Here is a 27534-nt window from a genome sequence, read left to right as displayed (position 1 = left end):
GAGGGGTGACAACCACCCAGTGCGTGCCCGTGTGCAATGCTGAAGCGGTTTTATTTGAAGCAATCTGAGTAGCATGACAGCGGCCGCGGATGCCATATGCCCCAGGAGCCTCTGACATTATTTCCTGTCGAACTCTCTCAGATGGGTCAGTGTCAGCCCGGCGTGCTCTTGGGAGAGGCGCACCGACATGGTGATTGCCGACATGGTGATTGCGTCCAGCTACAATCCAAGAAAAGAGATGCTCTGTGTGGGGGCAAGCTACTCTTTTCTCAGTTGACCTGAGACCCTAAAAGGTTGAGGCGCCAAAACAGACTGTCCCCGTCCATAACCAATTGATCCCACGAGTGAGCTAAAGTCAGCTAGTTGTCGAGATACTTGAGTATGCAGATGCACGCAAGCCAGAGGGGCGTTAGGGCATCCTCTGTGAGCTTGGAGAAAACCTGTGGAGACAGGAAGAGCCCGAAAGGGAGGACTTTGCTCTGTCATGCTCGACTCTTAACGAAAACCACAGAAACTGATGGTGGCGTGGAAGAATAGAGACATGAACATACGCATGCTTCAGAACTATAGCCGCAAACCAATCCTGAGGACTGAGGCACCAGGGAATGTGCTTCTGTGTGATTATTCTGAACAACTGCTTGTGAAGGCAGCCGCTCAAAATGCGCAGAACTAGGATTGGTCATAACCCACCACTCTTTTTAGGTACAATGAAGTACACGCTGTAAAACTGATACCTCATCTTGGCTGGAGAGACTGACTAAATTGCATCCTTTGCCAGGAGGACAGCAATCTTCTCGCACAAGACAGGGGCGGACAGAGGGCTGACCCTGGTGTCATACACGCCCTTGAACTTGGGGGTCGTTTAGCAACTGAATCGCATTGCTGAGTCTGAATGTCAGAATGAGTGCAACTGGCTGGGCAGCGCTAACCAGGCTGGTGGAGCCTGTGTGAGTGACATGATCGGCTCAATCACTGACCCACCAGCAGTGGGGCAGCAAGGGATGGGATAGCTCACCCCGTGAGGTGGCACATCCTGAAGAAGAGTGAAAAATAAGAGGTTTAATCTTAACTTCTACCCAAGAGCCCAAAGGGGGAGGTGGGACTGTGAGAGAAAGGAGCCCATACTCTGACTTTCTCTGAGCCTGTGGCAAAAAGCACCGATTTTCTGAGCTGGAAGGCATAGCGCTTGTAGCGGCTACGTGGAGTAACAGCTGAGAGCCAAAACCAGAGACATGTTTTGTGATGCAAACATCAAATGAACACAAGGCAAGAAGTCGTTCCAATGTCATCACTCGTTTACTTTACAATATAAAACATACCTTGATCTTTTGACAGTGTAGACTTTGATTTGGGCTTAAGTTTGATTTCGTTTGAGTTTGTTTGGTCAACAAAGAGTACCGCGTCCCCGTTCACCCCCTCTCTCTCTCCTTCCTGAGTTGTGAACAAACAGGTGCCACCTATATGCGCACTACGTAACCCCGGTGACCCTCCACCACAATCACGTGACACGTTAACCATTTCATGTCTACTACAGCGCTGTCTGTGTTCTTTTTCTCCTATTGGCCCATCTCAGGGACGCTTTGCGGTCTGTTTATCAGACTTAGTGGTGTTAATTCACTAAGTTTGGTGACAGATGGTAATGCTTGTGATACTGCTGGCATTATCTTGAATTTTGGATTCATGGAAGAGCACTTCTATCACCGTTTTGCTGTTGTTACACATCAGCCATCTACTTTGGTCCTTGGTATGGAGTTCAAGCAACATGCTTAAGTTTCCATTCACATTCCTTCAAGGAATGGGACATTTATATAAATGAAATTCTAGCAATATACTCATGACAACACCCCAAAGTCTACAGTCGGATACAAACATGAGCTACCCAAAGCACAAAACTGAGTAATAATAACAGTTAAAGTGTTCAACATAGCACAAATCACAAAATAGAGTTATAATATTGACCAGCATCACAGCAACATACCAGCAACACAGAGAACACGTCCAGGCATGTGGAAGAGCACATTAGCATTAGCTAATCTTACCATCCCCCTACCATGCAGCATGGATAGAACTTCCAGAAACCTTTAAAAAAAAAATGAAAAAAAAAAATAGAGGGTTGCGTAGAAATAAATGCAAAATAAGTTGTCACATTGTCACAGTCCAGAATTAGATGTTTGGGCACCAGTTGAGGCATTTTGTGCCAGCTAGCCAATGGGAAAAAAAACATCTTAAAGACAAAAATGCCATTCAGACTCAAACCTTTATGATTAGCCACCTTCATCATCACATCACAAAAATTATAATAATGTAATTGGGTTAACATCAAACATTTGAGGAATGAAACTATGTACCAAATGAGCTCATACTGATTATGTTACATTATTGAGTACAAGCAGAAACCGTAAGATGAACGTTAATGACACTCACGCTTCATACAGCACATGTTTGCACCTGCATAAAAGACTAGTGGACACATCTTTTTTAAAATTAAGCAAGAGGTTTTTAAAAATAGTGTGAGGATGGTTGATGAATTAAAAAATGAAAAGGCATGACCTGATTGGGTGAACAAAAAGCAACTGTTACTTATTTACGTTTTATGTAGTAACTGATTAGATTTTTAATATTTATGTGTTTTGGGATGGCACGTTGATTCAGTGGTCTGCACTGTCATCTCACAGCAAGAAAGTTGCTGTGCTGGTTCAAGTCCTGGTTAGACCAGTAGGCATTTTTTCCACAGTTTGCATGTTCTCCCTGAATTTCCTCTGGGTGCCCAAAGACATGCGCTTTTAAATGAATTGAATAAACTAAACTGGCCATAGTGAATGTGTGTGTGTGTGTGTGTGTCTGTGTGTGTGTGTGTGTGTCTGTGTGTGTTTGTGTGTGTGTGTATGGGTGTTTCCCAGTACTGGGATGCAGCTGGAAAGGCATCTGCTGTGTAATATATGCCAGAATAGTTTCATTCCGCTGAATCAGAGACTAAGCCAGAGGTAAATAAATTAATATTTATATAAAATATGATAATTTCATTTAACAAATAAAAACTGCCCTCTTGCCTGGAGATGACACATGTACTGTAGATCTATGCAAAGGCATAAAAAAAAAACGGACGACATATGTCTGACATATGGTGTGTTACAAATCTACACAATATGTCAGATTGACATCAACATGACATTTGTATTGTTTTTGATACATCTCTTTTTGCAGTGTATCGATGTTAAAACATGATTTAAGAAAAATATTTTTTTAGCTATAAAACATTTTGTTTTTAAATTGTATATTGAATTACAGAAAAAAAACAATTAATAAGCAAATTCTTTTATTGAACTCTTCATATGCATTTATATCATAAATCAATTAAATAAATATAGCAATTTTATTTATTAGTCATTCTGACTTTTTCTGTGTATGACATGTAGTTGTCATAGGAAAAGTTTTTATTTCGTTTTTGACTTCTCTTGCGTTGCAAGTAATTTTGTCTGTATCTGGTTATATGTCCAGTTTTCAAGTCCTTTTTCACTTCAGAATGGCCGCAGCACCATCTAGTGGATATTACACAAACAGCTACAGCTTCTTATGCTCATTTGTAGAATTAACTTTCAGTAAATTTTAAGTACACTTACTACCCTTGTTTCATTTAGGTAAATTTGACTTTTAGGTTTAACAGTGTGCTTTTTCATTGGATTAACCCCAAAGGGGATGAAATCACCTAAAAGAGAATACCTCATCATCTTTTTCCTATTTTTGTACACAAGCTAACAGCAATCTTGAACCACACCCTAGCTTGTGCAAGGACTATTTTCCCATTAATCAAAGATCATTAAACTGACACTGTTTCTCTTTTATATACCAATTTCAGCCTCAGTATTTTCCTTCAAACAGGTATGTTTTAAGTGTATGTTTGTTATTTCAAACAAGATATGCAAGAATCAAACTTAGTCTCATTAACTGATACATCTACACCTTTTTACAATGGTGTTTCAATTATGAAGCTGATGTTTCCTTCAGGCTTTATAGAAAAGGCTATTATAATGTCATGCTTTTATTGTTTACTTTTTACTGACTCTTCATGGCCTCTCCCTCTATTGACAATGTGTGTGTATGTCATATTAGTTTAAAGGATTAAGGAGGTTGATAAAGACTTTTTTGTATCACACTCTGTTTTTCATTGTTTTGCTAATAACTATAGTCCCTAATCTGACAGGCTTGTGTGGGCGGTAGAAATAAGGTCAAAAGTCAGTAATAAGTGAAGCTCCTGATGTGTGTGGAGTTGTTTAATGATCCTCTGCTGATCTCTTGAGGGAAAAAAAAAAAAAAAAAAAAAATATATATATATATATATATATATATATATATATATATATATATATATATATATATATATATATATATAATGTATATATAGTTTTATTTTCGATTGATTTCATCTGCTTGTTCATCAATAATTCTCAATCTTTCTTTGATTAGACACTTAATTATCTTATTAACTTAATCACTGCCTATTAGTGTTCAACACTGTAGTGTGGACACTAGTGAGGATATTGCTTTTGCTCTAAATTAAGTTTAATTTAATTTTCAGTTTTAGAAAATCAATAAATCTCAAATGGTTATTGTATCAGTTATTGGAAAACTGCAAATTTTAACAGTTCTATAAAGCTTTTGTATATTTTACAGAAAAATTTACAGAAAAAATTTACAGAAAAAAATTTTTAACAGTGTGTTTGCAAATTGAACAAGAACACATTAATGCATTGAATAAAGCATGACTGAATATTTAATTGTTTTTCCTTGTGAACTGATCTATTATGGTTCTCAGTACCAATATGCTCACATTAATAAGACTTACAAATATTGTTTTATAAGCAAATGATGGTTAATTTTAGTGTAGTCAGTTTCAGCAAATAAAATTAGGTTACTCAAATGTTTGTAAATTAAGATTGTATCACTTAATGAAATACAGTTATTTTCTGTAAATTTGAACAGTTCTATAAAACAATTTTTACAGAAAAGGTCTGGCAATCAGATCTGCAAGCATTTTAATGTTTTTTTTTTTAAAGAGAGCAGCTTTTCTGCCAACTGTACTGAACAAAATTACAGAATAACTGTGAGACACTAATATAGTTGTAAAATAATACTTTTCGATAAGAGATTTTTTCAAAAACATAGTAGTAGATATATAACCCCACCTTAATATTTTAAGGAGAGTAACAAACATTTTCTCAGATGTGTTTATATAATAATTTCCTGTTTAAATTTTTTTTAATAAATTGCAAATGCAACACTGCTATCACATTACGGCTCAGTAATATCAGGATAATACTATGGAAACTTCTGTTATTACCAAGCTATAAATTGAAGTGGTATTTTGTTTGTAGTCATTTCTAACCTTAAAGACCTTAGTCCAGTCCCTTACCCTGTTGCTGGCCCTGGAACTGTTCCGTTATCCTATTTTTTTTTTTTAATCTCTTTAAGTATGCTCTTTTTTTCTTTTCCTTGTCTTTTTTCAGCCTCCATCTCTCCTTTTCTTTCTGAAGATGTCTCCTTTCTCTCAAGGTCTGCATTTAGTCATGGCAAACATTGCCTTTGTCTCTTAGCTGTACTAACTAGTGCCATCTAAATGCAATCTATATAAAATGGATAGTTAGTCACCATTACTCATAAATAATATAAATGACAATTATGTATATGTACTACAATGTCACTGATAAACTTGGTCAAACACAAAAAAAACAAACAAAAAAAAAACAACAAAAAACAACAACAACAACACAAAAGCAGTGCAGCAAATGGGCAAAATTGTTATTTGTAAATCCTTTGACATAAAACAGAAAATACTTTATATTTACAGTATAATTTATGTTTGTTGAAATTTTTATTTGTATTATATGTGAAATAAAAAATATACAATATTATAAAAATTTTATTAATAATTATATACAAAAAATATAAATGAAATAATAATGCCATTCAGTTGTCAGGCCTGTCACTTCAGTCAGCCATTTTAACCTCTTACCCTACACCCCATTTTTGAGCATTTACAAAAAATGAATGAAAAGCTTTCAAATGATGCCTTGTTTTTGATAAATGGTTGGATTTTTTTTCTTCATAAATTAGGGTAATAAATTCTAGAGTCGGCCAAAATATCTGTGAGGTAAGGTTAAACTAGCATTATACTGCCTGTTAGAATAAAAACAGTAAACATGCAATCGATGAAATTCATTTTTGAAAAGTTCTGAATTTTTTTTTTCTGAAATGTTTTACCCCTTAAGCTCGTCCTTTTTAATTATTCATTTATTTTTTTATTAAAACAAACAAAAAACAAACAAATAAATATATAAATAAATACCCCTGATAAAAATATGTTTCAGTAAATGCTATGCAAGGCCTAGATATTTTGCCTCACTAGACTGACGCACGGAAACTTTGACGCTTAGCATTTGTACAGTAACTCACAGTAACAGTACATGTGCGGGGCGGAGCTTCACATGCAACATAACACTGACAGCGCAACTAGTTTGGTTTTCCCTGGCACGTCAAGAACTCCAAGACTATATGCTTCAAAGCTTGGTTAATTCCGATTAGAAATGCAAGTCTAATTACAATGAATACAGGCGGAGATCTCCGTGTCTAGAGTTGAGCAAGCGAAGAAGTAAAAAACGTGAAAGTGAATATATTTCCTCATGACAGAAGGACGAGAGATGCGGTCGTCGCTCATGTGGGCTCTGTCTTCAGAGCGAGATAGCTAGTCTTTCCTAATCTTATCTGTAAGCCGTTTGTTATTCTAGCTCTAAAGAGCTACGAGTGGGATTCCCTACATCAGATTAGACTTTTCTACAACTTGTTCTTATCATGGAGATGTACACGGACATCTTGCTGGTCACTGCAAACGTGGGATCACTGTTTGACAATGTAAGTAACGCTTAAACCCCTTATTACTTTCTAGCTTCATTTGATGCGCCTTGTAAATGAGTAACGTTACTGGAGCTAAATATTATAACTTTGTTATTTCACAGCTGGTTACTTTGCAACTCCACGCAGTTGATATGCTGTCTAACATTGTCTGTGTCTTTTGAAAGCAATCGTAAAATGATTATAGGCCAACACATCGTCCTAAAAAGCTGCCGTATTAAACGGCCCCGAAATTATTTCAGTTGCGTTATTTGTATAAGCCAGCCGTTGTGAGTGACGCCTTCCTGCGTCATTTCGCGCTGTTTTAATTTACTATGTACACATGCGCTATACTGTTGACTCTTATCTCATTGCATTTTACTGCGTTTTGTTTTAAGACGCCGAAAGAAGATTATTTTATAAAACGCTTCTCGAGAAGCCTATGCTGCGTCTCGCTGTTTTTGAACACGAGAGCTCGTTCTGCTCGAGAGTGCCCGATGCCTCTTTCAGCAGTGATACAGTTGGACGTTCTCGTGCGGCACCTCTATACTAGTGGTACTGCAGTAAACACGTCGGGTTTCTTCGCTCAGTTGGGCCTTTCTAGCACATGAGTCCCCAGTCTAGAGTGATATCGTTTCCCATCCACCGTGTGCTGTCTTACAGCACCTCCCTATAGGTCTAATGACCTATCACACACCGCGCGCCTGGCCTGCGTGTGTATTCAAATAAAACAGGAAACTGAAAGCCAGTTCAAAGCACTACCGCGAAAGTGGTTATGTGAGCTGCTGCAATAGGCAGCTTGCAGTTTAGTCTAAACTCAAAAAAAGAAAAAAAAGAAAAAAAAAAGAAACAAAAGATTTCATAAAGACAGATTTATGTTGTGAATAATTGGTAAATAATGTAGGGCAGGGGTGTCAAACTCAACTTCTGGAGGGCCGCAGTTCCAGCCCTGTTTCAACACACCTAGCCAGTCAATAAGCATAAAGAAAAGCATAAAGAACTCATTTGTTTGAATAGGTGTGTTTAATTAGGACTGGAACTAAACTGAAGATCCGCAGCCCTCTTAGAACTGAAGACACCTATTTAGGGTGGGACGGTTCACAAAACTGTTCAGTTCGTATCACGGTGTGGTCACAGTTTTCCGGTTGATTCGGTTTACATGGTATAAAAAGCCCAATTCTTACACTTTAAAATACCACACATCATAAAATAAAATACACATCATAAGTGTCATATCATAAGCATAAAATACACAGCCTTCTAATCTACTGTTTATAGCAGGGGTGCCCAAACTCAGTCCTGGAGGGCCAGACTCCAGTAGAGTTTAACTTCAACCGCAATTAAACACACCTGAACCAGCTAATCAAGCTCTAACCACCCTAATCAAGGGCTGTGATAACTGTAATAACTGAAACTTATTTAAACATTACAGCATTCATACAACGATTTATTGTTTTTCCCCTTTTTAAAATATATACTCTGCATGAGAACATTATAAATATACGTTGCACAATATAAATAAAACAGATTTTAAAACGAATTTCAGAAAAAAAAAAAAACATTCTTAATGTGTTTATTCCTTTATTAAGATGTCCATGGTAATGTTCATAATGTTCACCGTTTCATTTAGGGAAACTCCTGAGGTAAATAAGTTATATCTCTGAACTTTAATTATAAATAGATATAAAATTCTGCGCTTCTCATCTCCAGTCGCAATGACTTCTGGGACTTCCAGAGGGAGTTAAGTGCTCAAGTCTGCATCGGTGTGTCCTCGATATCAAGAACACATCAGGGAAATTTTACGCATCCTCTGTTCTTGCGGTCTTGAGTATTGGAACTGAACTTGGGCAGCTAATGATGACGTTACACGAGAACACGAGGTCGCAAGACAGCTGAAGAACGCATATTGAGAAACAGCCAAGATCTAGGTATACTAGAAATTCCAGGCAGGTGTGATGAGGCAAGTTGGAGCTAAACCCTGTAGGACAGAGGCCCTCCAGAACGGAGTTTGGGCATTTTAGTATTAAAAATTTATTCTCAACAAGGCTATGTAATCAAAAAACTGCGCAGGAACATGTATATAAAAATATCTTAACATTTGTGAGCTGGCAGAAATGCACAAGCGAGCATTGAGTTTTTGTCATGTCTTGCATTGAAATCTTTAATCTGATAAAACCTGAAACATGCAAGTTTGCAACATTAACTGAAAAAATACGCTGTACACTGGAGAAATTAATAAAGTGAAACCATGATGAGATAGAACAAACTGCAATAGGCCATAACCAACACCAACAATCTTCTTCAGGGGCTGTTCACATACAGTATTATGTCTTTTCTGCGCGCAAGTTTGCTATGAAACGGCAGGGATGCACCTGCACTGAGTGTCCTTGAAAAGAAAAAATTGAGAGAAAAAAATAATAATACTAACAGAATAAATACCGTAAACTGATCTTAACACATGTGTACCGAACAGTGAGAAGAGCACTGAACAGTTCATTTTTTATAGACCATCCCATTATATTTCACTTTCATATATTAGCTTGCATGCATTGACAACTGTTACTGAACTTGAATAGGCTACATAAAGTAAGCATAAATATTCATTTTCTTTTCGGTTTAGCCCTTTGATTAATCAAGGGTGGCCACAGCGGTATGAATTGCCAACTTATCCAGCATTTGTTTTACGCAGCAAATGCCTCTCCAGCCACAACCCAACATTGGGAAACACCCATACACACTCTTTCACACAAATACATTTCGGCCAATTTAGCTTATTCAGTTCATCTATAGTGCATGTCTTTGGACTGTGGGGTAAATCGGAGCAACCGGAGGAAACCTACGTGAACACAGGGAGAACATGCAAACTCCACACAGAAATTCCAACTGACCCAACCAGGGCTCAAACCAGCGACCTTTTTGCTGTGAGGCAATCATGCTACCCCCTGTGCCACCGTGACACCCCAAAAACATCATTATAATATATAAAACTTTTGGCCCTCAAAAATAGAATAGTAATGAATAAAAAATGTTTACCATTTAATGCATTTACGTTTTTTTTTTCAATGGTTCAAAGTAAAATAAATGTAAAAAATCAGTTGAAATAAAAAAAAGAAAGAAGTTTAAGCTTTTTTGTCATTCGCTACATGTGTAGACATATAGTGAAATGAAATGTTGTGTCTCGCAGGATCACAGTGTTACTTAAAAAAAGATAATCATAATTGATTAATCATAATCATGATCAATAATGATAAAACACTTAACAGCAGGAATAGTGTACTGCCGCTTTAATAGCCACTCAGTTCTGTTTACATTTTCACTATGACATGCCGTTTTATTCTTAGCACTATATGTTCAGTTATGTGTGAGTAAAGTGCTGCATTTAAACATTTTTTTGCATGTATTTGACCATTTAGGCACTCTGGTGTGTATGTGTTTTGCTCTGAGACTGAGCCGACAGACAACAGCATGCAATTACTTTCATGCTTTTAAAAACATGATTGAATGTCAATAACTGAAATGCATCTCATGCTGCAAAAGTTTTTTTGAAATGTTTTTGGTCATTCTAAAATGCTTAGCCAAATCCAAAGTTGTTGCATTGCTGTTTTAGTATTGCATTTATACTTCTGCACTTCTGTTTCTGTTGCTCTGCAGTAACAATTCTGAAATGCTAGCTGACAGTGTTTATGTTTCTCTGTGTTGAGTTTCTTTGCTGGTGTTTTGTTTTGTTTCTGAACACTACCTTAATGTACAAGTGGCTCAAACTCGCTCATATTGAGGCTGGAATTGGCAGACATTCAACACTTTTAATCATAAGGAAAACACAAAACAAAGTCTCCATCTGGAGCTTCTTTACAGGATTCCACAACTGTAAAACACTCACTGCATCGGGCTCACGCAGCTCTCATCTCCGCCCATATTCATCAGCGCTGCCAAGCCGACCAATCACAGAGCTTGTGTTACACGCCCTTGCGAAGTGTAGTTAAATTTTTTGAGAGGTGCTCATTAGCTGCGAGGAAGTACTTGGTCCTGGAGTACTTGACTTCACCTCAAAAGTTCGTTCTTCGTGTTTATTTTCTAGGTAACAGATCAACAAAAAATAAACTAACATTAAGGGTGCTTTCACACTAGCACATTTCGTTTGATGTCATAGTATGGTACGTTTAGCTAGTGTGAACGTGTCTACTGAACTCTGGTGCGCATCCGTGAACCGTACCCGAGTCCGCCTCGGTGGTCTGGGGTATAGTTCATGCGAACTCTGGTATGGTACACTTCTGATGTGAATGCAATCGTAAAAAAACGGAAGTGAACCGCCAACTGTACAACAAACTATCGTTTTCATAACGTTCATGTATGTGTGTGTGTGTTTGTCTATGTGTGTGTGTCACATATTGTACCTTGGTGACAAGAGGGACTGAGCCAGGGCAAACACAATGATAATTTCTGCTTGTCTTCTCCAAAAACAGCTTCTACAGACACTGTGTGATGTTCTGAATGTTTATAATATTTTTTGGGCAGATTGACGCGAGTCGCTATTTGTATGTCCAAAACTAAAAGATTGAATAAAAGCAGAATGACCGTGATGTGTGGACGTCTTTCCATTTCGGCGCTTTGCTTTCGTGACCATCAGCTAGCAACAGCGCAAACAAAACAATAGTTCGATGACGCAAGTATACTGGGGTTTAGAAAGAAAAGAGACAGTGTGAACACAAACCAACCGAAAAGGTGGCAAAGGGGGACAATCAAACTTGGGTACGGTCCAGGCAAATGAACCAATTTTTTTCCGACAGAAGTATATTTTTGTGTATCCCCATCTGCTACACAACTATGCAGTGTTTGTTACGCTTCACAGAAAATAGGGACTTTATTATGCTCCAATGTAATTGATCACAAAACTCGGTTATATATTGGTTACATTTAAAATACAAATGTATTTTAAATTTGTTTTATTGTATGGCCAAATATGTAATCTGTTTTGTTAATAAATAATATTTTTAAATATTTGTTGACAGTGCTTTACCAACAGAGAGAGAGAAAGAGAGAAAGGGAAAAACATTATCTGATGGATTGTTGGTAATATTTCCGGAAGAAGACCATGTCGTAGTTTAGCAAAATTAATTCACGCCTGCTTCTGACGTGCGTTGCGCCTTTGTCATTTGCAATGCCTTAAAACATTGTTTTTCAACCGCACTTCATTCTCGAAATGTATAGTTTATCTAAAGTGATGTATACAAACTAGTATAATATGAGTAAACTATACAGTATAGTATACTATGAGCAGGGATACAATCAGCCAGCGCAGTCGTAGCTCCATAGTAAAAAGCGACATTTTGTGTCTGCCGGTTTGTTTACTTGCGGGAGTTCCATTGGCATTTTCTTGCACATGAATTCTGACCAATCGATTAGCAGTTTAGGAAATACGTTCAATAATATCTGGCCAATGAGTGATGGTTTTGTCAGATGACTGCATTTTGGTTCTTTTCAACTGGTTCGGACTAAAGCAATCAGTGTGGTGTGAAAAGGACCCAAAGACAACAGAAAATGCTACAGTGTATCATTTGTTGTCCTTAGCTCGGACCAAATGAACCGAACTACAGATGTGAAAGCACTCTATAACTCTAGAACTAGAAAGCACCCTAGAAGTAATTTTTTTGACAAATTATTCAGCAACATATTTTTTATGGCTGCTTGGCTAACTATCGGTTAAATAATGTAATTGCTACAACTTGCACTTTTGAGCATCCAGTTAAAAGCATATGACAGCGATTAAACAGTGATTATAATCTTTACCATAAACGTCAGTGTTTATATCTTAACTATAAACTGTTATCCAATATTAGAAACAGTTTTCCAACAGTTTCCAACAGTTTTCTGGACGCTGATTACAATGACACAGCTGCAGCACGTTGCACACACTATTTAAGCACCACACTCACATGTTTTGATTGTGGGATATTGTTTTGTGCCATGGACATGTGTTCTTGGTTCTCTGTTTTGATTCTCAAACTTTTTCTTGTTTTTTGATTATTTGCCCCCTGCCCCAACCTCTGCCTGTTTATTGAATTTACACTTTTTAGACTATCCTTTATACTGTTGTTTGCACCTGACTCGACCTCTACTTGCCTGACCATTCTTTATAATAAAAATGAAAGTGGAACTTCACCTCCATTGCCACTCCCTCATCATTAAAATTACTAATTGCTACAGTTAAGCAAAAGATAGTATTATCAGTTTAAGATAACACTACAGAATGCAGTATCATTCATTTACCCAGATTACTATATTACTATATTATACAGTATAATAAAAGTTACTATTGTAAAAAGTATGCTATAGTGTTTTTGAAGTATACTATAGTTTTGTTTTTTTACGCATGGGTTTAAAAGAGTAAATCTAATCAAATCAATTTTTAAAATACTAACATTAATGTTTTAGTTGTTATATTTTATTATAAAATAATATAAAAATAAGTAAACAAGTTAAAGAATATATAGATTAACATTTTTCTCGTTGGCAATATACTGTATGTGCAGATTTCTTTTAATAACCAATTATAATTTGTGTTCAAGTGAGAACGTTTTTTAAAGGGGTGGTCCACTATGATATCATATTTTAAGCTTTAGTTTATGTGTAATGTAGCTGTGTGAACATAAACAACATCTCTTAATGCAAAAAGTTCTAAGTTCAATGCAAAGGGAGACCTTGGTTTTTACAGAGTTAGCTTAGCAAAGCCTACAATAAACAAATTTTGGAGACTACAAAAAATACTTCCGCCCCCTGTGAGATCACAAAAGTTCGTTACTGCGCATCCAAACTGCGCATGCAGGTAGGGGCCGTGGCCAGAGGCGCTGTAACGTTACAGCAGAGATGAAGCTAAAAATACGTCTAAGCACTGCTGTTTCCTCAGAGCTTCAACTGTTTCTGTATTTGCGCTTCCAAAGGTCACGACACAAAGATAGAAGTGCTTACTGTTCAATCATAATTATGTTTCAGAGAATTATAAAATACACAGCAAGCATGATTTGACAAAACAGCTCCAGAATCTCTCCCAGTTCAGTGCTGGATTCTGCTAAAATCTCCTCAGCAGAAGCTGTAAGCTACAACCAGTAAGTGTTTTTATTAGCTAAAATTGATCTTGACGTACAGTGTCTAGCGTTAACGATATGCTGTAGCAATGATGTAAACAATGGGAAATGCTGCTTTGCGGGCAAATGATTGAGCTACAAATTCATATTAATGAGTCAAACTGCTGTAAACACACACACACACACTCCACCAGCACGTTCGTGTCTCTTATGTGTGTGCGCGCAAGGGACTGCACTGATTGTTTTCAGGCAGCTTTTCGATGTGTTTCACATCTCAGATAATGATGTCGCAAAAGATATGTGGATGATTCATATTACTTGCGTATTCTGGATACACGTGAAAGCCGTCTTGTAACGCATGGAGTTTAAAATAATACAGGTTAGCTTACCTGACTTGGGGTCGTAGCAGAATAATAAATCAAGGCTCAACAGGTAGCATCCCACATCTTGTGCTTTATTCTTCTGTCACGATATATTGCAGAAAATAACTTAAGCCAAGCATCAGAGAAAAAGAAAGTCCCGCGCACACGCGCTTGTTACAGAAAGTTCACACATTCACACACACATAGACGCAGACAACATTTACACCGCACACACAATGGCAAACACTTAAAGGAGCCGCACCCCATTTTCACTCGTTACAGACACTTGTCAGATTTTTTTTTAGAGCAGGCAGGAGGTTGACTGCATGTTTACACAGCAGAAAAGTGCGTGCTTTTACAGCCGTGACGTGGAGCCGATTGGTGAATAGCAGCACATTATGACGATGACAAATCAGAGTCACTTAAGGGCGGGCCTTTTTAGAGGAACTAGGAAATATGACAGTCGTTTTCATGTTAGCTGAATAGCTGTGTATAATCAAAGTGAGATATATGAAAAAATAACGTGATTTCGTACAAGTGAAACATGAGCACACATTGCTTTGCATCTTATAAACACAACCAAGCCTTAAAATTACATTGTGGACCACATATTTTAAGCTAATCTGCACTTAAACACAGTTAGAGTTCATAAAACATTCGAACCCATTGAAACCTATTGCCTTGGCCAGCTTCTTCCAAGCAGTCATGTAGAGCCACGTCCAGGACTTGCTGGAAAGACTCCCAAGGACCATAATGGATTAAGGTAGATTCAAATGATTCATTAAGTCCATGGTAAAAAAAGTAAATAATTATGCAGTCAGGCAGAGATGTATCATTGAAAATGTCCAGAAAAGTCATTACATGGTCCTCGAGGCAATTGAAAACTTGCTGGTAAGAGTTACAATTGAGTCCATTGAAACTGCTTTAGCTCACCTCTTTTAAGCAGGCCAGGGCCGGCCAAATGAACTGCATTTAGGCACAGTACATAGTGCTCACAAAAGGCAAATGAACTGGGATTTGAGGGTCAAATATACTTGGTTACTGTTCAGATTTCCTAGTTTGTGTAATTAGTTGGGTCGGCAACAGAGGTGAGGATCCACATGCTGTTTATTAAACAGAATGGTCGTACAGGCAATGTTAACACAGGGACATACGGGAGCATGGAGGTAATCCAGAGCATAGTCCAAAAAGCAGGGTAATGGTCGGGACAGGCAGCAAAACAACATAAACAATGAAACAGCAAAGGTCATGACCGTTTCTTGTGTCTCATGAACGCACTTAAGCGCCACGTTTTGTTTAGAAACTATGTCAAGTTAAAAAAACACTTGAAATTCATCAGTGTCAGTTCCAAAGCAGTGATCCAAGGAGAAGAACTTGGAGGCAAGAAAAGTGTTGCAAGTTTCTGTTTACAGGCGCTCAGTGGCTGTGTCCAGATATCCTCATGCTTTATTTCAGGGCTGTCAAATTCCTGGAGGAGTTCCTGGAGGGCCACAGCTCTGCACAGTTTAGTTCCAACTCTATTTAAGCACACCTAATAAAACTAATTGAGTCCCTCAGGTTTGTTTGAAACTAACAAGCAGGTGTGTTTAAGCAGAGTTGGAACTAAACTGTGTAGGACTGTGGCTCTTCAAGAGCTGAGTTTGTCACCCATGCTCTATTTAAACATCAGTCCTCCCGAACTGAGTGGGCATCCCTGCTCAAATAATTAGGAAACTGTACTAAACGAATAAACCATCCCTTAAAACAAAAAACATTAATTTTAGATTAAATTAAGTAATCTTTAAAACAAATCTCTTTTAATGAAATGGTTTAAGTGCGGCATGAGAACTGAAAACTGAAAACATCCCAGTTCATGACATGTATGGCCAGCATATTCACTGGACATGTCAGACATTGAGCATATCTGGGCTGCCCTGGTTTGCATATATGGGTCTGTTTACACCTGGTCACTTCATCTGATTTCTGAAAATGGTTCAATTTACATTTGACCACATAATTGCATCTCTGCTTAACCGATATGATTCTGATCCTCAAATCCCATGCTGCTTGCAAATTTAATTAGGGTATATCAACTAAAGCATCAGTGACACCACATTTTATTCACTTTATATTCTTTAAAGAAACATAAGCTTATTATCTTTTTTGGCATTCAAATTATTTTATATGCAGGCTGTAAAACATCATTAGCCCACAAGGCAGGCTCCATGATTACTTTCATTATACATTATTAAAGAGTTTAAATTAATTTATGTATAACGTTCCCCCAAAAACAAAAAATGTGCCTTTGTAAATAATGAAGCATTAGATCTTTGTATTATTATTCCTCTCTTTTCATGGAGATATAGATGTATACTTTTATTCATCTATTTTCTTTTCGGCTTAGTCCCTTTATTAATCTGGGGACGCCACAGTGAAATGAATCCCATACTTTTCCATCATATGTTTTACGCAGCGGATGCCCTTCCAGCTGCTACCCATCACTGGGAAACATCCACTTACACACATGTGCTACGGCCAATTTTACCATACCCAATTTACTTATACCACATGTCTTTGGACTTGTGGGGGAAACCGGAGCACCTTGATGAAACCCATGCAAACATGGGGAGAACTTTACCTTCTTGCTGTGAGGCGATTGTGCTACCCACTGCGCTACCGCGTCGCCCTATACGTATATATAAAAGCAGAAAACTTTGACTTTATTGGTAAAACAAATATGGGATTCAGTGGATACAGGTTTGCATCATTCCTCAACATATCTCATTTTGTGTTCCACATAAGAAAGAGAATCAAACAGATTCATTGGAAGCAAAGGGCCAGTAATTGTCAGAATTGTCAGTTTAAGCTGAACTGGTCCTTTAAGCTGTCATGACAACCATACACAATGCACACTACAGGATATGCACCACTAAGAGTATAGGAAATATGTAATCTATCTGTTTTCTGTGGCATAAAGTTCCAAATTATGCCTATAAGGGTATAATTTTTAATGAGCCAAATAGCTTAGCTTGTTATTGCTGGGTTTGACGTGGATTTTGCTAATATACTTTTTAAAATCTGGCAATACACCAAACTCCTGCAACAATAAATATACATTTTAGGCACTGAAGGTAAAACATACAAAAACATACAGTTTTTCTCAGTTGCTTTGGTGCATTTATCACAACACTATTTACATTTACATTTGCAGTTAATGCATTTCTCAAAACAAATAGTACAAACTGCAAAACCCAGTTGATAATCTGCAAAAGTGTGTCACTTGCTCAAAATGGATAGCTCAATCCTCAATAGCAAATATTCATGTCAATGAAAGTGTTGGTGTCTTCAAGTGTCTTCAAGATGAAAAGTCCAACAAAGACAACATTGTTTATGCACGAGATAGTCAAATGGCTTTGTCATGTTTTCATTATGACGGTTTACTCTGTACATTTTTTTCCAATGCAAAAAAATTCAGATTTTGGTGACACTTCCTGAAAATGCTCAAAAACAGGACTATATACTATTTGCACAGCCATTTGAAAACTACAGTAAAGTTAGACATCACTGCATTTAGTGAGATATCGGAGTACAAGAAACTGAATATGTATGTTTCACATTTTCACTCTTATTTACAACAAACACAAACTTCCCTTGGGTAGAGCTGTGCACAACTGTAAACAATATTGCAGTACTTATTGGAACTGAACCTACAACATACAGTTGAAGTCAGAATTATTGCCCCCCTGTTTATTTTTTCCCCAAGTTCTGTTTAACGGAGAGAAGATTTTTTTTCAACACATTTCTAAACGTAATAGTTTTAATAACTCATCTCTTATAACTGATTTATTTGATATTTTCATGGTGACAGTAAATAATATTTAACTAGATATTTTTCAAGACACTTCTATACAGTTTAAAGTGATATTAAAATGCTTAACTAGATTAATTAAGTTAACTAGGCAGGTTAGGATAATTAGGCAAGTTATTGTATGATGATGTTTGTTCTGTTGACTATTGAAAAAATATAGCTCAAAGGGGCTAATAATTTTGCCCTTAAAATGGTGTTTTAAAAATTAAAAACTGCTATTAGACTTTCTCCAGAAGATAAAATATTATCAGACATGCTAAGTTTTAAATAAGAAAAAAAAAATTAAATAGGGGCTAATAATTCTGACTTCAACTGTAGGTTTGCAAACCATTCATGAACATGTTCAATTTAGAAGACATTTTCAGAAAAAAAAAGATTTAATGTTTTTTTATAAAATTAGCTTGACAGATTTTGACAACTAGTTCATCATTGTTGTATGTAATGACAAGTTGAAGTAATGGAATGAGGACTATTAGTTTTATATGGAATGTCTTTAGCATTCACAAGTTATAGTTAATTTTAACTGACTTGACATGAGCAAATGATGATGTTGAAAACAGCAGAGAGTTGTTTGAATGCAATTGATGCATGTCCAAAAGCATTTGCAATTTGTTGGACGGAATGAAAAACTGCTATTATGATGTGCACAAATAACTAATTGTTTTGAGAAATGCATTAAATGTTGTGCAAATGTAAATAGTGTTGTGAGAAATGCACCAAAGTGACTGAGAAAAACTGTAAGTAAAAGTAAATTAGGTTATTTTTTTAAGTAAAAAAAAAATATCTCAACAAAGAAGAAGTTCTCACTTATGTCGAGGTCACAAAATGTCACACTTGTGTCATGGTTTTCAAAGTCATCTGATCGCTGTTTTTTCACAATGTATGAATATCTGGGGTAGCATTCGGTTGCTGCTGTGTTCACACTGTTCAGTCCTTCCTTAAATCCTTCTTTCATTCATTTGGTCCTTCATTCCTTCCTTCATTCGTTTGCTCATTAGTTAATTCATTCATTCATTCATTCATTTGTTTGTTTGTTCTTATTTTGTTCCTTCATTAGGTCTTTCATTCATTCATTCATTCATTCATTCATTCATTCATTCATTCATTCATTCATTCATTCATTCATTCATTCATTCATTCATTCATTCATTCTTTCATTCATTCATTCCTTCCTTCCTTCCTTCCTTAGCTTGTTCAGTCCTTCCTTGAATCCTTCCTTCTATCATTTGGTCCTTCATTGCTTCATTATTTCGTTCCTTCCTTCATTTGGTCTTTCCTTCCATGCGTGTAAAGATTTTGAACATCTTCTTGGACATTTTAATGCTTCCAAAAGGTTTGCTGCATTTATAAAGCGCCCATGTATTGAGGTAGTTCAGTAGATTTGATTTATTTTCTTTGTGCGATTTGATTGGACAGAAATCACAGGACTGATTTTTCTACCCTAGCCAATCACCATAGACAGGTAAGAAATAAAGTAGTGATTGTAGGTTGAAGGAAAATAGTGGAGTAAAAGTACTAATACAGCACACAAAAATTTACTCAATGGAAAGTAAAAGTACACATTTTTTAAACTACTTAGTAAATTGCAATTCCTGAGAAAAACTACTAAATTAGAGTAATTGGAATATTTGTTATTTGTTACTTTACACCACTGGTCAACAACAACTCTGACTTGCAAAAACACACTAAACCCGATAAGGAAATGACTCAAGATCACACATGAGATTGAAGTTGAGAGTAGGGTCAATAAATTATTGTGTAATGAGTTGCTGTGGCAAATGTTTCAGCTTTGTTTCTTTTTAATGTTATTGTAAAGCTTTTTTTATGTTGTGGTTTACATCTTCACCTCGAAGTCCCACGTGCCCTGTGACTTGCTCTCTCGCACATAGCAAATGTTTTCTGGCCCAGATCCGGGCCACACAATAACTTTTCCCTCGGCCCAAGTACCAGTTAACCATGTGAACAAATAAATCACAATAAATCTCAATTCTCAAAATGTGTTTATTTAACAATAATGCACAAGCCATAGAAAAATATGACAGCTAGAATTGTTTACATTACTGTGTGATAGTTGCCTGAACTACATGAGCTATAACTTAATGAATTTAAATGAACACAGCACAGAAATCTAAATAAATTACACTACCTGTCAAAAGTTTGGGGTCAATTATTATTTTTTTTAATTAATTTCATTTAATAATTCAAATAAAATGATTCTGTTCATCAAGGTGGAATTTATTAAATGTAAAAAAAAAATTAAAATGTTAAACATTTATTTATTACTTATTGTACGTAGTTTCAAATTAAATGATTACTCCAATCATTATTGCTTTTATTATTTATTCATTCATTCATTTTCTTTTCGGCTTAGTCCCTTTATTAATCTGGGGTCGCCACAGTGGAATGAACCGCCAACTTATCCAGCATATGTTTTACGCAGTGAATGCCCTCCCAGGAGCAACTTATCTCTGGGAAATGCTTTTATTATTGTTAACATTAATAATAAAAATAATAATAGGTGATGCAGTGGCACAGTAGGTCGTGCTGTTGCCTCACAGCAAGAAGGTCGCTGGTTTGAGCCTCGCCTGGGTCAGTTGGCCTTTCTGTGTGGAGTTTGCATGTGTGCATGAGTTTCCTCAAAGTGCTCAGGTTTCCCCCACAGTCCAAAGACATGTGATACAGATTAATTGGGTAAGCTAAATTGTCCGTAGTGTATGAGTGTGAACAGTCTGTCTTCTAGTCTGTTTTATAGAGCAATCACTGTCCTGTAAGAAAGAAGAAAAAAAGGCATTAACATTGAATATGCCTAGTCAAATATTCAAGATTTACCAATATAGAATACTGTTGCTCTAAAACTCTGTTTTATTATTAATTTTGTTAGTAATTTTGTTATGAAACCAAATCCTAAAATGTGAGAGCTTTTAGACCAGAGTTTTCCACCTTTTAAAACTGTAATTTTAATGTTTTATCAACCAAGTTGTATCCACAATTAAATATTTTATATTTTTTTATCCAGAAATATTACATTTCCTTTAATTTTATAGGATAATAGTTGCAACTTGTGTGGTTCTCCTGGTTCAGTTTTGATGGAAGTGGCCAATTTTTCATAGAAATCCTACATGTGCCCTCTAAGCATTACCTAGGTTGAGAATTATTGTTTTTAGACAACAATAAAATTAATATGATCAAAATCATTCTTTCAGTGTCTTAAAAATAACCTTTCAGTTATTTTAGTAGTACAACATATTTTTCACTCAATCATCTACAAATATGGCACACATGAGATGTCTAGAAGGACATTAAAAAACTAAGCAGGCCTCTGTAATCACAAAAAAGAAAACATGGAGCGTGTCCTATTTATGTTAAACAACAATTAATCCAGATTTGATTCTACATGACTGATGCAAAATGTTAACAAATATACTTATTATTATTCATTTATTTATTTATGTGTAAAAACAGAGTTTAAAACATTTTCATTCACCAGCCAGCGTGGCTACTAAATATTTAGGTCATCACGGCCATTCAGAACGTCTATTAACTAAAACAAAAATATCAGAAATAACCTGATTGTCAGAGTCACAGAATTAGATTTAGATATAATTAAATCTAAACAATTGTATCACTTTCCACTTTATGATTCAATCACTTTTGTAATTTTTCTGTGATTTTATCAATCAATTTAACAGCACCACATTGTTCTGCACACTGGATAGGAAGTTTTGCGCCTCGGACTTCCCAGGCTGGTCTAATACACACGGGCCACGTCAGTGCGCTCGCGCTTTCAAGTTCTAGGCGGCAGTAAAGCAGTACCATATAAGCAAATGTTCACTTCAATAATAATAAAAAAAACTGACAAAGTGCCAAAACAGGTTGTCATTTAACAGTTTATGCGGAATATTACGCACACTGTTTTTAGGCTAGCGTTAGGGATTAATAAAAACACTACAAAGTGTAATCACATCGCAGACTAATCTTTTTCGGCAAATCTTTTTCGAATGATAACCCATGTAGTTGCATATCTGCAGTACCTGTAGGCAAGATAAATTCACTTACCTGAACAATAGTTGTCTGACGGACGTCTTCTCTCTTTAGCTAGTAAAGACAAATTACAACCGACGCTGTATCAAGTGAACCTCATCCACCAACCAGAAAAGCTGTTGTTACTGTAGAGATCGCGCCAACATCCAGTTAGCTTTTTGTATTTTCAGTCACTGATTTTCAAATCATTTTAAAAAGGAGACTAACAATTCTGATCAAGTTTGACCACAATAATTTTGTGGTGCTAAAACTAAAATGTATGGAAAACTATTTACATGTGAATTAGTTTTTCTATTATTATATTATATTTAAAATTAAATTAAATTAAATAAAGGATATTTGTTAATGTATATTTGCTTATTTAAAATGCATATTTGTTTAGGTCAAATAGATTTTTTGATCTTTTCTGAAAAATGAAAGCTGTCAGCCCAGATTCGGCCCAATTCTAACTCACATGTATTTCATGTGTAAGGTGTATATATATATATATTTATTTATTTTTTTTTACCTATAGCTTGTTTCACTGACTCAAAACAGTTATTATTATTATTATTATTATTATTATTATTATTATTATTATTATTATTACTACTATTATTCTTATAATCATTGCATATGTTTTAGAGAGGCAGAGAGAAAGAGAAGATAATCTTGCCTGGGTATTTTGGATCTTGTGGATATCGCTAGACTGATCTGGGCCACACACCTCCCATCCACAATTGGCCCAAATGTAGTTTGCCGTCATGCAACCAGTGCCATCATTGCCATACATGGCCCATATTCGGCTGACATTATGCATGCCAGTGAAGGCATCACGCCAGCAGTGCCATAATGAGGCCACATTTGGGCCAAGTCCGTTTGCTATGTGGGTATAGATCATTATTGATGTGTTTTTTCAGTCAGAACTCATTTAACTAACATGATTTTGAATAGGCAATAGGTTGAGATAATTAGTATGGCAAATAATTTGCTTGGCGACATGGCGAGAACATGCAAACTCCAAACAGAAAAACTTCTGGCCCAGCCTGCACTCAAACCAGTGACCTTCTTGCTGTGATGTTACTATGCTAACCACTTAAGCTGGAATTATACTTTTGCTTGGTGCCGCATCGCGCACCTCCGCTGACTGAGCACGCACTTCGCGAAACGGCCGAGGCTTTTATACTCACCGCGTTGGCCGTTGTGATGTTCTTTAAAACGACAGGTGGCGGTCAAAAGAAACCCACCATAAAGTCAGACGGATAAACAGAGAAGTAGGAAGTTTCCAGAACTACGTCATATCCTAATATCGTTCAATATTTTTAAACTATAAATTTTTTATTGTTTTATACATTATTTTAATGATTATAAGCATTTTTATAACCATTCAAGAATTTTTTTTAATCAAATCACTCACTTTTGTTCATATCTCGGACAGTTTTACCATTTAAAGGTTATTATAATATTAATCACAAGAGAACATGAGTTGCTCTACAAATATATTTTTATTATGGCAAGAAAAAAAGCAAAAAAAAGAAGATTTTTTTTAGAAAAAGATTCTTTTTTAGATTTAGCCCACTCCACAAATATATAAATGTGTGTTACTGGTGAAAAAACATATTCTGTATTCGTAATTAATAACAACAGAACATGAGTTATGCTACAAATTTATGTTTTATTATCGCAAAAATAAAACAAAAATGACACGATTACCAAAACATATAGATGTTTTTTTAGATTTAGCCCGCTCCACAATTCACACATTATTTTCTGGCTAGTTTCTGTCCTCATGCTAAAAAGACAATGATGGTCCAACATTACATCGAACATTACAACATTACATTATTAAAGAAATACTTCCGTGACTTTTTTATAGTTTTGTAACTATGAAACTGTTTCGAATGAAAAATTAAACAAAATGCATCAGTGTAAAACCTATAAATGGTGGAAAAATATATTCTGTGATTGTGTACATGGTCTCCACTTTTGCCATGGCCTCTTTTGGTTTTAATAAACTTATCCTTCAGGTTTTTCCAAACCTTTGAACAAAAACTTTCTTCTTTCCCATTGCTGTTGCAATTTCTAGCCAAGAATTATTAATCATTAGATTATCTCTCTGTTCATGGGTCATAAGATGTGTGTACAGTTGTACTGTTTCAGATAAAATCTCTTCAAATTGTTTCATATTCAACTCAAATCAGTTGCAGCGCCGCACGCACTGTTCTCTCGAGTCTCAAAAAATGCCCTACGCACCGCCAGCCGAAATCATGCTGTGCGCAATCAAAGCAAACCTTCGCAAACTCCGCAATTATGTCACATTCGCTGCGCGCACTCAATCGAACAAGCGGACGCGTCGGGTATAAACCAGGCTTTAGCCACCATGTTTTCTCTCAGATCCCATCTTTAAAGGGCCATGAAACCTCCCGTTTTAGCAGGGTGTTTTCACACCTCTAGTTTGAAAAAAGTCAGGAAAGTGGGGGTGTCTAGCTCTGTTTGTGTGGGAGTGTCGAGGGAGGGAAAATGGAAAGGGTTGAAAAAAAATGGGAGTTTCCATTTGGGCATGCGCTGATTTTCACAGAGGAAAAACACACACGCAGGGGAGAAAGACAGTGGGCCCTAACATACACCCGGCGCAATGTGGCGCAAGGCGCAACGCAATTGTTGTTTGCTAGTTTCAGCTTGGCGCAAGAGTCATTTTGACGTTTTGCACCAAGCTGTTTAAATATGTGCGCCCATAGGCGTTCTGGTCTAAAAATGGAGGTGTGTTGAGGTGTATTGCTGGTACATTGCTATTTTAAGAAACTATAATAGATTTTTCAATTGACCAGAGCAAAGCCGGTCTATTGTCCTGTCAGAGCTCGCTAGTTGTGCGCCTTGCTTACACACTGCTTAATACCAAAAGATGTAGAGCAATAAGCAAGTATCTTTACATATGAAAAAGAATTAAAATATTAAGGATATATATATATATATATATATATCCTTATTATATCCCATATATATATATATATATATATATATATATATATATATATATATATATATATATATATATATATATATATATATATATATATCCTTATTATATCCCATATATATATATATATATATATATATATATATATATATATATATATATATATATATCCTTATTATATCCCATATATATATATATATATATATATATATATATATATATATATATATATATATATATATATATATATATATATATATATATATATATATGAGCAATTCCATGAAAATGTCAACCTTGCCATGAAAAGAAAAATGTTTTCACCAAAATAGCGAAACCGTTTCTACATTTTTTGCGCAGGCAAATGTTTTACAGTACTTTAAAATACTTAAAAATGTCGCTGTCAATGTTTTCAAACTATTATATTTGATTTACCAAAGTCAAACAAATGACAATTTCACATCCGTCACATCCATAACGAAAAAGTGTCACATCCATAACAAAGCTTTTCCCTCAAAAATGCAAAATGTCAAAATAAAATAAAATCAATCAGTTTTGTTCTATAAAGAGCCAACTCTTATCCTTTTGTTGAGCATTATTTATTTGGGGTTGTGCAGTTTAATTCACAGAATTTCTACGAAATATGTTGTATACTGTAAACTCGCAGACTTTTTTTGTCACATCCATAACGCTTGTTTATTTTCCTCATTTAAAGTATAAAAATGTTCACAGATTGAATTTTTTTGATCCCATAACTCTGTGGTTAGTTGTTTTGGAAAATATAAACAGATGATTCAATATAATGTTAACGTAAACTTTCTCTGCGAATTTATGTTTTGAATTTTTGCTGCAAATGTCACGTCCATAACGCTGGAATCAGCCATATATATATATATCCTTAATATTTTAATTCTTTTTTAATTTTAATTTAATTCTGAGTGTTAAAATATTAAGGATATATATATATATATATATATATATATATATATATATATATATATATATATATATATATATATATTAATAGGATATTATATAATATTTATAGGATTTAAATATTACAAAACATTATTTTCTAGCCTACATAAATATAAAAACCACCGCCTTCATGTCTTCTTCATCTTGGGAGGCTTTTTCAGTTCATTCATAACAATTTGCTTTTGTATAATGTTATTATTATATCCGTATTTATATTTGTTTTATTAAAAACAAGCTTAGACTTCTCCACCTGTCAGGTTTTAGACCATATGGGGCATAGCATGTGTATTTGGATATAACTCATTTTTTTGACCACACTGAGTGAGTAAGTGATGATGGTAATGATTTAATCATATGCCATATAGCAGAAAAACAAACTATTTATACAATACTACATACAATACAAATACAATATTTTTCCAATGTTGTGGAGCCTTAATATAAATACACACATGTATATGTTTAAAAAAAAACTCATAACAAGAACATATCAATACTTGCATTGTGGTTTTCGCTCAAGGCTTTTCTGTCAGCATTTTTTATTATTATTTTTTTTGATGGAAGGACTGAATACTCAGGTGCATTCATGCCCTAAAGAATGCAAAGCTAGTTAAATGTATCTTGTCCCTCTGATAGTGTCCCCCATTGACACTGCAGTGTTTACCTGTCATTTTAAAGCACACTAAGTCAACGAGCTTTGTTCTTCTATACTATTTTAAGATGGATGTAATCACGAGCTAGAGCGAACAGGAAATGATGCATTGGAAATTTAGGAAATCCTCTTCAGAGATGAGATTAAGGAAATTTCCACTGGCCTCCCCACCCTTTAAAATGGGTTGAACTAAAAACACAATGATAGAAAACATGGCGATGGTACTCCCATTAAAAGATCATAAAAAGCTATTCTGTGCTTTTAGGAATTTCCTTCCCTGTCAACTTCATAACAAATTAGAGAGTGTCTGCTTCTAGATTTTTTTTTTTTTACCATTTGGCAGTCAAATTCTATTGAGCTGGTTTTGTTACATGCTTGAAGGGAGTGATCAGTGTTTGCACTTTTTTGTGGTCACAATATACAAAACATAAGAAATAGTTCTATGTTGCAAGCAGTATGCAGCTTATTTCAGTTAAGCAGTAAATAGACAAATAGTCCTTCTTCTTTCACAGTTCTCAAGGAAACTTTATGAAGTCCAGTGCCTTTTTACTTGGCGTTATGTGGACAGGACAGAAATAAAAGTCACATTTGTGGTTATAGTATAACAGACCACAGGGGCATGCATCTATGTCTCTGAAAAAAACAACAAGAACAGACTATTTTGTTGCAACCAGTGTTATTATTAGATGGATATCTTTGAATATGCTGTGTGATATTCAGTATTTTTGTAT

The 27534-nt window shown here is 35.6% G+C and overlaps 1 protein-coding gene and 1 long non-coding RNA gene across 7 annotated transcripts in view; one reads left to right on the top strand and one right to left on the bottom strand.

The window, feature by feature from the left end:
• Nucleotides 1-27534, bottom strand: part of LOC147842795 (uncharacterized) — a 294644-nt gene that overhangs the window by 246838 nt on the left and 20272 nt on the right. The window lies entirely within an intron of this gene.
• Nucleotides 6481-27534, top strand: part of inpp5l (inositol polyphosphate-5-phosphatase L) — a 49118-nt gene continuing 28064 nt past the window's right edge. For all 6 annotated transcript variants that reach the window (XR_015497258.1, XR_015497257.1, XM_087263848.1 and 3 more), the window contains 1 exon segment: nt 6481-6906. Coding sequence is in view for 4 of the 6 variants with exons in the window: in XM_087263846.1 (XP_087119972.1) it covers nt 6847-6906 (60 nt within the window). In the remaining 2 variants the exon portion in view is untranslated.

This window comes from Danio rerio, chromosome 8 (assembly GCF_052040795.2).
Source record: "Danio rerio strain M-AB ecotype USA chromosome 8, GRCz13ab, whole genome shotgun sequence".
Classification (NCBI taxonomy): Eukaryota; Metazoa; Chordata; class Actinopteri; order Cypriniformes; family Danionidae; genus Danio; species Danio rerio.
This window is presented reverse-complemented; position numbering and strand designations above follow the sequence as displayed.